At 38.5% G+C, this 11360-nt stretch overlaps 1 protein-coding gene across 1 annotated transcript; it reads right to left on the bottom strand.

Annotated features, from left to right (window-relative positions):
* Positions 1-4990: 4990 nt before the first annotated feature.
* Positions 4991-7124, bottom strand: LOC124544599 (protein lethal(2)essential for life-like). The gene is made up of 4 exons (XM_047123192.1): positions 7059-7124; positions 6575-6793; positions 6196-6417; positions 4991-5388 (listed from the first exon to the last, which is right to left on the bottom strand). Exons 2-4 carry the CDS (start codon positions 6791-6793, stop codon positions 5284-5286), a joined length of 546 nt encoding a protein of 181 aa, XP_046979148.1. The 5' UTR covers positions 7059-7124; the 3' UTR covers positions 4991-5283.
* Between the last annotated feature and the right edge of the window lie 4236 nt (positions 7125-11360).

Genomic DNA, 11360 nt, shown 5'->3' with positions numbered 1-11360 from the left:
CTGCGACAAGTGCCCTAATCCAAATTAATCCTCCAGAAGTTACGTGTTGCTCTTATAGATATTTGCATGCTCAAAAACATGCCTCTAAAGTTCCTCTAATACCTAGAACCGCTAGACCACCGCGGCCGGCGAAAAGTGTGAAGTCTTCAAAATGTAAGTATATGAAGAAGCCATCTCTCCATCTTGTAGCATCCACATAATAAACTTGACTGCCAATACATCTGCTGGAAGTGTATTAAATTTACCTTTGTAATAAAGAAGCAGTAAGGTTACACAATATCACCAAGGGTTACACAATATCACCAAGCAACTCAGTTACCTATCCAGATTTATGTGCACAGTGACTGCTTGTCCCCCATGTTTGTGGCCACTCATCATTAGCTTGCAAGCCATTTGGAAAGTCTTTCATGGCCTTGCATCCCATTGCACAAAATAAGTAACAGTTATCACTACTTATTGGCTGATTATGGGATTCTGTCATATTTACTCAGCTATTACTTTTCTGTTCCATTGATTACTACATTTGATCCTTGACTGTATGTTCACACTGACAGTCCATGTGATTAATATTCTATTGTATTGCACACAAAAAAATGATTATGATAAATAATCAATACTATTTATACACGATGAGCATAAACTCTGTCCCTGATTACAAGAAAAATTATTTCTAAGGAGCTATGATAAATACAGCTATATGGTTTGTTTCAAATGGTAGCTTAACTTATAGTGTTTTTATGGATACTCTTCCACACGTGCTCCATTTGTTGCCCGAAGAATATCTGTAGGTGACACTCAGTTTCTTTCTGTGTCTTTGCCTCTACAGCATCTCATATTCATGTTGTAAGTTTGCACATAAGGAACTGATGAACTGAACAGTCCTGAATCAGTATGCCAATCAGAAAAAATCACCATGAGCATTGAGGCAGCTATCCCACTGATGCACCAAGTTGAAAATATGCATTGCTGCATGAAGAAGACCGTAACTGTCTGCTGCACCTCCTCGTTCAACAGGAATTATCAACACTTTAAGGCTTTTTCACAGGACCGAAGGTCTGATAACCCCACGAGGAGAGATTACTACCATAGGGTGGGTGCTTGAGTGTCTCCCACTTAAGTTGCTGTAACTCCTGTGTTATGACATTTGAGTCATGGGGGTGTGCACTGCCAAGAGCAGCACCATTGTTGCAGTTGGTTCGCAACAGATGTGCTGCATCACACACATTCTTCATTCTCTGATAGCTGTCTACTAGTGTTCATCCTTCAGCAACCAAGAAAAGAATAGCAACCCATTGGTCCTGTATGGATGCATTTGGTAATAAAGTCGCCATAGTTTGCATTTATTGCACACATGCTGGAAAGACATGAATGCCACGTGAATCCTTGCCCATATGTCAGTGCTTATATACCCACATCAGAGAAACTCTATGTTCCATATACACCACAGCAGTGCCTTCATATAGAAACTTTTTGTTGCCCTTCATATAGGGTGGTCATGAACAGTGAAATACTTGTAACGGTGTTGCAGGATTGGTTGTTCTGAGAAATAATTGTTCAGAAAAAAACAATGATGATAATGCAAGAGACAGCTCGGCCTTGGCTTGGGCTCAATCCTTACTACATCCAGTTATTGTATTTCTCTCTTTTTCGGTTTTAGGAAACGAAACAAAGAACACATCACCATCTCTGGCAACTGCTTGAATTTGTGTGCGCAATGGCCTGACTGGCTAACTTAATTGCTAATTCACTTAGAAGCAGTGTAATATATCAAATTTTTTTAGTAACAAGTATTTCTCAGTGCAGCCTACCCTGCAACACCTTTACAAGCTTTTCAGGCTATTTCTAAACCATCCGCTACATTGTATTCCTATACCTGATAGTGCCTCTGATGGTCTTGTATTATTTATGTCATAAGCAGATTGTATATAGGTTTTGCAATTGTGTATTCTTTGTATCAAAGGAAAATTCAATTGACAAAACTAAAAATTATGAGAAGAAATTGCTGGTCATTACTCACCTTCAGTAGCCAAAATGTGTAGTACTGCTGATACGTACATATAACAGTAAAAGTGACACACTGTCTAGCTTTCTGAACAAATAGTCCTTCATTAGGGAGGAGAGAAAGATATGTTAGGGAAGATTAAAAAAGAAAGGCAGGTCACCCACAGCACAGGATGCAGCCCACCCTACACTCATCCTCACTACAGGCAAGCCTTATTGAATTAACTCCCGTGGCACCACAGGTGAAGTAAATATTTATTCAGCAAATGTGAGCCATAAAACTATTATGTTCAGTAAGGAGCATAGTAACCTATTATAATGAAGTTCCCACTCCGTCCACATCAAGTGATCAGTCCTAACGACAACTTTTTAAAATTATGACAAAATGTCATACTCATTGAGCAGCAATGACAAAATTAAGCAACTCCACACAGATAAAGCATATCAGCAGACCCAGAAGAAGGCTAGTACATTAATTCCTTCTTGTCATCTGTTATTAACAAAAAGTATATTAATTTTAAATGAACTGTGATTTCCACAGACACAACGCATATCAGAATACTAATTTCCAAATAGACTAACTCCTTGTCTACGATTCATAGCTAAGCAGATGTCAAGGGCAAAATTGTCAATCCTTAAAAATTCGAAAGTAAATCACCCCAATTTCTGATTCTCTCTTCTTTCTTCAAATTATTTGCTCATATAGAATCAAGGACTGAATAGTCATATAACTGCTTCCCTTGATAAATACCCACATAATCCTACAAAAAAATAAGTAACTAGTTGCAGATTAATAGCAGCTGCTTAGTACATTGAGCCTGCACTGTGCAAATAGAAAATCTACATCACAGTTTAACAATAGTTAATTACTGACCCCATTACTAACATCTGCTTCTATTTGTTAATGTATTTCTTGATTGATTCCATATCCATAAAGGGTCTCCTTCATGAGGCCGAGTGCCATCACCTGGTAAAGCTTTGTGGTTGTACAAAGTGTCAGTCAGCATTATGTTGACAGGTGCCTCATATTTCTGTGAACCCTCCAAGTTAATATTGACTTGGGGAAATAATATTAATAATAAACAAAACATGAACTATCATCATAAAGGAATTCAAGTTCAAATGCTCTCTTAAATGGGAATAATAAAAAATAATAATAATAAACAATAATAAAACAGCACCACATAACAAATCTGACATCATACTCACTAAAAAAAGGAGAAATTAACACAACTAATCGAAATATCCATACCCAATACAACAAATATACAAAAGAAAACAGAAGTAAAAATTGAAAAATACATCCAACTGGCTGAGGAAGTCAAGGACATGTCGCATCAGGATAAAGTTGACATTATACCAATTATTCTATCAACTACAGGAGTCATACCACACAATATCCACCAGTACATCAATGCAATACAGCTACATCCAAACTTATATATACAACTACAGAAATCCGTAATTATTGATACATGTTCAATCACCCGAAAGTTCCTAAATGCAATATAACACATACCGTACAGTTAAAAGGAAGTCACGCTTGATCAAGGTCCGCGTCGCTTTCCATTTTTGACCAGACATAACATCTGAGAAAAGACAAAATAATAATAATAATAATGTTTTAGGGCACCACACCATGAGGCCATCAGCACCCGCAGAGAAAAATTGTGTGGGTCCATCACAGTTACCTCAGGCAGAGAGCATATAAAACATTACTGCAAATAATTTTACAGTGAATATTTGTGACACGTTTCTCATAAATCTATACTGATATTTATTAATTTACACATGTTGTGCAATAGATCTCATTAGAGAGATAAACTACCTGTAGAATACAGGGAATCAGCACCACTGTTATAACAGTAGAATTCGTACAGTTCTTTAGCCAAACACTCGCATATTGTTTTCATGTTTAGTGCAACATTACTGGCAGCTGAACTGCGTAATTAGTTCCACTCAATAACTATGACAAAAAATCCCATTCTTTAGTCTTGAAAGGGAAAAAGAGAGTAATTCTATGAATTAGGAACAATGAGAAAGGAAAATATATCCACTTACTAAAACAGAAATAAAGATTTAATACCAGTGAACACCATTAGTGGAAATGAAAGCATAAAAAAAACTACATGCTGTATTTTGCACACAGGGATGAGGTGAGGGTGTCTGATTACTGGAGCATGAGAATTCAAATAACAGTGATTTGTCACTTTCTTTCCTATACTTTAGCCATCACTACAAGTGAAAACCACAAAAAAGCAGGGAAAACTAATATTATTGCCAACTTTAATGTCAAGATGGTATATTATACTTGGCCAACCCAACTGTTAAGTGAACTTTTGCATTTGTGTGGGCTTGCAACTGCAACTATCCACAGAGTCTGATAAGGACTTATTACTACCACACAATGAAAAATACAAATGTTGACAGTTTACAGGGTATAAAACCATTATTATACTAAACAATTTAAGCCTCAAAATACAGGCCAAGTGACTGCTGTGGCTACAGCAAAAAGTGTAATTTTGTAATTGATACTCTTAAGCCCAAACAAAACATAGTTGTTAGGTGTGTAGGACAGTCTGTTACAATAATTATTCAATTATTGGGCAATTTTCTTTCCTAGATGAGTAGAGACATGTTACCTTAACATAGTTACAGATTAGTGAAAATAAGTTAAACACCACAGACAGTTTTTGTAGCAATTCAAATTTAATGTAAAATGTCGTACCAGTGGCTAAAGTGATCAGATTTTATTATTCATCTCATTGCAACAGTTTGTGCATATCGTCTCTCAGCACCCATAATAATTAGTAATATATTACACTCCTTTTAATGGGAGAGTAATCTTTCATTATAATAAACATTTCAGTTAAATTGTTCAGTTTTAAATAGGTTTCCATCTAGCCCTGTGCAATAGCCAAGATCCTGTCATCACAGCAAAGTCACAATTACTAGAATGAGAGGAGGTTTAAAATAAAAGATACAAAACTTAACATAGAAAATGTTTATTGAACATCAATACAAATACTATCAGTCTTACAATTGTGACAATTATGCATAACTACAAACGGTACACAAAATGCATTCTTCTAACAGTTGTGCACGAAAATTTGCTTTACACTTACAGAAAATTAAAGCGATTCAAAAATCGCTAAATGCAGTCTTTCACATACATAACACATTCATCACGAGAAGCAGAAAAATGAAGTGTTAAATTTCTTGAGAGTACAATGACAATACAAAACAAATAATCCATAAGTTTTTACACCAGCAATGCATTATTCACTGCTCCATCTTCTCTCCTCCCTGCTGCTGGTTGGTAACTGCTGGAGCACCGGTCTGCACAACTTGTACCACACGCTCACCGCCTTCTGCTGGAGGGAGAGCCTGAAAACAAGAAAAAAAAAATCAAATTAGTGTCCAGATTTAACACTAGTTTATGGGTCTCTGGAGTAAAAATGAGTCTTTCTCTGCCATATAATTTTTCTTTGTTAATATGAAGCTTTCATGGTTGTGTGAATATTTGACACAATGCACTGCTTCTATAATATTCACATATAATCTTATTCATTTACCACTATATAATTAAAGAATTTACACCACCTCGAATACTTTGGACTGCATGTTAAGTTTACTTATCACTTCCCACTCTCTTACTCCAGATCAAGTCGCCAATAACCCAGACACAAAATATATGCTCAGTAATTTATTGTATGCCCTAAGCATATTTGACCTACATTTTTCCTACAGTTTGCAGATGCCCCATCTCAGTGTTTGTGCCAGTGACACCACCACACCACTCAAAAGTAACATATTTTGCTGCTACTCTTCGAACTACCCTGAAATCTGTTGCAATCAATATTGATCCATCCCAGACCCACAACATTGCATCAATGTTCGTCTATTTGCCTGATCTTGTTTGCCTTGTAAACAGTATCATACCTCTCACTTGCAGATTACTACCAATTGCTACCTATAGGCTCTTACAAATGTTTCCTCTACAAGCACTTCCACTACAAGGTCACCTAATTCTCTGTATGAGACTTCTGGAGCAGAAGACTACTCACTGGTTCACACGCCAAATTATCGTTATCACTCCACTTACGTGCTACAGAAACTTCTACATACAGTTCTGCAAGCAAATATGAACTATAATTTACTGTTAGTTTATCAACGTCATCTTCTGATACATACCTTCTTTGGTGCCGTGATTGTGAGGACACCGTCTGATGACAGTTGCGTCTGCACCTGTTCGGCCACTACGTCCTTCGGCAGCAAATAACGACGCTGCATGTGGCGCGATATGTAACCATGCTCATCTTGACGCTCTTCGTGTTTTGCTTCTACCACCACGCTGTCGCCCACTACCTTTACCGTCAGTTCCTCCGGTTTGAACTGCTGGACGTCTAGATTAACCTGCAACGAGAACAGTCTCGTAAGGTCCGCCAGCGGTAACTTTTCTGTATTGCTCTACCCATTAAGCGCAGAACTAGCAATACATATTTTTCTTTCTTGGACACTGCGAATATAGCAGCTCAAAACAGCGTTATGTTAAAACGTGACATTCACTTACCTTGAACCCATCTTTGTTGTTCTGGATGGTAGACACGCCGGAGTTACGAGCTGCCAAATGACGCCATGGTCTGTAGTAACCAGACAGAGCAGGAACAACAGACAGACGAGGGAAAAGCAAGTCGTCGTGTGTCAATCCCAAGCCGAAATTCTGGTCAAATAATGACATCTGACGGTCAACATCGTCCAACAAGTGGCGCATCATCGGTGTCAAAGCCATCTGCAACAATAACGGAGCGATTTAAGTCACTTGTAATATACTAACACAATAATAACAATAATAGTCGGAAAAGAAAAACTATGTTACGTAACTGCAGGTCACAAAATTTCTGGTGCCGGAACTTTCTGTAGCCATATAGTGCACAAACCCTCATGATAAATATGCCTGATCTATAAATCAGATCACCAACATTATTTCATTCAAACTCAGCGAGTACACAATACATAACACCATCGCAAAAAACACATTTCACTTGAACACTTACCTTTCACGTGAGAAAACGCTGCGGTATCTTCGATAACACTCGCACTCGTCAAACACACTGTGTCTCTGCGGTAAACTGTGCTTCGCGAGCCCGCGCTACTGTTTATATACATGCTCATGCCAGTGCTACCAACATCGTGCGAATGAAAGTAACTTACACGTTTGGAGCGAGCGGTAGCGGCGTCTGAAACTGGCGCGCGCCTTCCAGATATTTCGAGTCACAAGCAGACGCTCTTTAAGTGATAACATCGTCTGATCACGCCGATCTGCATACGAGTTTGAATCATACAGGTGTTGTGGCGTAGCAAGACAGCCATGCCACGGAAGTAGCCGAAAGGCACGCGTTTAGTTGACGCAGGCAAGAGATAGGTCTGTAACAGGATACGTAATGAATGCTATAAAGAAAAGTACGTAGCTTCTGGAATACTTAACTTTAATCCATCCTTGGTACATCGCTATTGACGATATAAGTGAGACTCCATAGATACATGCAATGTTACTAATGGCGCCTTGCTAGGTCGTAGCTACGGACTTAGCTGAAGGCTATTCTAACTATCTGCTCTGCAAATGAGCGAGGCTTCTTCAGTGTGCATCGCTAGCTACGTCGTCCGTACAACTGGGGTGAGTGCTAGTCAGTCTCTCAAGACCTGCCTTGTGGTGGCGCTCGGTCTGCGATCCCTGACAGTGGCGACACGCCGGTCCGACATGTACTAATGGACCGCGGCCGATTTAAAGCTACCACCTAGCAAGTGTGGTGTCTGGCGGTGACACCACAACAGGTCTATTACGACGTCTGAATTCCGGTTAAGTTTCTTATGAAACTACGATTTTTTTATGAAAAAACGCTGCATGTACCATGTATGTATGAATTTGTGTGGCTGAAAAATGGGTCGCTATCGTAATTTAAAACCACAGCGATCGAGTTTTGTTCATTTGTTTTCTGGCAGTTATCAGCTGTTTGCTGTTCTGATACTAAAGAACTTCATAAATATTCGTTTCGTAAATAAAAAAGGCCTTTTAACTCCGCCTAAGCCGGTCCCAAGCCCGGTTGTAAAAGGAGGAGGGGGAGGAGTAACACCTCGTAAAAAAACCTTGGTTCACCTGGCCCGGGTGATAGTACCTTGTGAGGGTCCCTTGCCAGGGATACGGCGAAGACCTCAACGGTAGTGAAGACGGAGATGAAGATCATCGGTACGGCGGAACTGGCGGAAGAGGCAAGCATTATCAACAAGATAAAGCATATTGAAAAGCCCAGACACGTCTGTGTGGCAACCACCGGTACTCTGGCCAGCGTCTGTTCACCATGTGAGGTGCGGCTGAACACCAAGCTCCAGGAACTAACAATCCCTGGTTCTAACTACCCAGCATTAGCTGGAACTTAATTACAAGCAGTATGATTCGTACAAGTAAAATTAATATTACCCCAGGTGGCCAATCCACTCGCCCTGTGGCGACAACCAAGCTATCGGATTCTGGGGAGCTTGGGCTCGTACGACAGAGAAAGTCGGAGTTCTCTAGTAAACGTCCACGAAAGTCCCATACATTTATTGGCACTTTTAACATTCAGACACTAATTCAGACAGGCAAACTTCATAATCTTACAACAGAACTCAACAAACAGAAAATTCAAATCCTTGCTCTCCAAGAGACCAGATTCACTGATTCAGAAACAATAGACTACAACAATTACCGTATCTTTAAAAGTAAAACAGACAAGAAAATTGGCAAAGGAGCTGCAATATTTGGCATGGCTTTTATTGTAAATAAGGACACCCTTGACTCTGTTATAGACATGAATCAAATCAGTAACAGACTAATGACCATGCGAATCAAGCACACCAACAAAATATATACATTTATTAATGTTCATGCACCTACCAACATTGCCAACAAAAAAGAACCGGAGAAGACAGAAAAATTTTGGGAAAAACTCGAAACTGAAATGTCCAAAATTCCAGAGGAGGATGTAAAAATTCTTCTAGGGGATTTCAACGCGCAAATTGGCAAAGAGAGGAAATATAAAAAAACAGTCGGTAATTACCCTGCACACAAATTCACAAACAAGAACGGCATGAGACTCATCGAGTTATGTCAGCAAAACAACCTAAAAATCGTGACAACATCACTTCGAAAAGACCCCAAGAAACAAAAAACATGGAGATCACCAAACCTTCAGCTTGGTGAATTTCAAATAGACCATGTTGCGATCTCCTATGACTTCCAGAAAGAAATACACGACGTTCAAGTCCGCAGAGGGGCAAATATAGATTCTGACCACTACCTTACCAGAGTTAAAATTAAATTCACTCCAAAAAGGAAACGCCAAAGGAAATCACCACTAATTCCCAAATTTGACTTGAAAAATATCAAGGAATCAGAAATTACAGAAGCATGGGATAAACAACCAACAAACAACTGGAAAGATTTCCGAACGAAAATTATACAGAAAGCAAGAGATTTGATTCCGTTAAAGAAAATATCCAAGCATCCATGGTGGAATTCGAATTGTGATAACGCATTAGAAGAGAGACAACAAGCCTTTTTAAATTACAATTGTGACAAATCAGAAACCACACAAAAAACATTTTTCAAAGTGAGAAAACAAACAGCTAAAATACTTAGACAAACTAAAAGAAAATACCTTAATGAACAGCTAAACACAATTGAAGAAAACTTTAAGAACCACAACACTCAAGATTTTTATAAAATATTCGCAAATCAAATCAAAGGATACACTCCACAAAATCTCTGCTTCCGGAAACAGAATGGAAAATTGGCACTAACTAACAAAGAAAATTGCCAAGAACTAGCTAAATATTTCTCACAACTCCTAAATTGCCCGCAACCAAGTACAAGATTCCCCAGATTACAACCAGAACACACGAATGAGACTTCACTACCACCATCTCAAGAAGAAATTTATAGTCACATTAGAAAACTCAAAAATAATAAATCATCGGGAGAAGATGGAATTGTAGCTGAACTACTGAAAAACCTTGGTCCAAATTCGTTAAAAGAGATCACTAGCATCATCCAAGAAATTTGGCAGACAGAAAATATCCCAGAGGAGTGGAAGTGTGCACTAATTCACCCATTGCACAAAAAGGGAGAGAGATCAGACGTAAACAACTACAGAGGCATTTCACTTTTACCAGTTACCTACAAAATTCTATCTGCATGTCTCCTAAAGAGGGCACAAGAACAACTAGAACATACAATTTCAGACTACCAAGCAGGCTTTCGTCCTAATAGATCATGCCCGGAACAGATATTCAACCTTAAAACTATTTTAAAGATTAAAGCAATCAGGTCAAAACCAATAATCTGCACATTCGTTGATTTCAAAAAGGCATACGATTCCATAGACAGACAGTCTCTATGTCACATTCTCGAAGAACGAGGCCTAGACACTAAAACCCGAAAACTAATTGAACAAACACTAACAGAAACCAAATCAAAAATTAAATTCAGAGGGGAAATTTCGGAACCATTCTCAATTAAAACAGGAGTAAGACAAGGAGATGGGATCTCACCACTATTATTCAATATAGTTTTGGACAAAGTTATGAAAGAGTGGGAAGTAACACTAAGGAAACAAAGCTTTTGGAAGCCAATTGAACTAGGAAGAGGTAAAGGAAAATTGAACATCCCTTATTTAGCGTTTGCAGATGACTTGGCAATTATAACTGACAGTGAAGAAACAGCAGTAAAACAAATTGAGACACTTAAAGAATGTGCTGAGAAGGTTGGCCTGCAAATCTCCTTTGAGAAGACAGAATTCATCTGCTCAAAATTAGATATTTCGAAACTAAAAACAAAGTATGGTGAAATAACTAGAGTCAAGCACTTTAAGTATCTCGGTGAAGTTATTGAACCAACAGGACTTGAGAAAATAGCACAAAAAAACCGATTACAGAAAATCAAGAAAGCATTCGGACTTACTCAAAATATATATAACAAGAAATGTCTATCAAAAGGCACTAAAATCAGACACTACAACACAGTCATCAAACCAACAGTCACATATGCAAGTGAAACACTCTCCCTGAATAGAAAATTAGATTTACACGAAATTAAGAAAGTAGAGAGAAAAATTATTAGAAAAATCCTAGGACCACGATACACACAAGATGGATACAGGCTGCAGACTACCGAGACAACCGAAAAAATATCAAACATCGAGGCAGATATCAGGAAGAGGCGGATGAAGTTTTATGGACATATAGACAGATTACCTGGAAACAGGTTAACTAAACGTCTATTGGACTATATGACATCACTTAAGGCAACAATACCCTGGGTA

The sequence above is a fragment of the Schistocerca americana genome, chromosome 8 (assembly GCF_021461395.2).
Source record: "Schistocerca americana isolate TAMUIC-IGC-003095 chromosome 8, iqSchAmer2.1, whole genome shotgun sequence".
Lineage (NCBI taxonomy): Eukaryota > Metazoa > Arthropoda > Insecta > Orthoptera > Acrididae > Schistocerca > Schistocerca americana.
This window is presented reverse-complemented; position numbering and strand designations above follow the sequence as displayed.

What these genes read in the sequence shown, in the direction of transcription:
- LOC124544599 (XM_047123192.1), bottom strand. Translation starts at nt 6,793, where the DNA reads ATGGCTTTGACACCGATGATGCGCCACTTGTTGGACGATGTTGACCGT. An exon ending in ACAACAAAGATGGGTTCAAG is followed by an intron (nt 6,418 to 6,574) that starts GTAAGTGAATGT and finishes TTCTCGTTGCAG; the next exon opens with GTTAATCTAGACGTCCAGCA. An exon ending in CAATCACGGCACCAAAGAAG is followed by an intron (nt 5,389 to 6,195) that starts GTATGTATCAGA and finishes TCTTGTTTTCAG; the next exon opens with GCTCTCCCTCCAGCAGAAGG.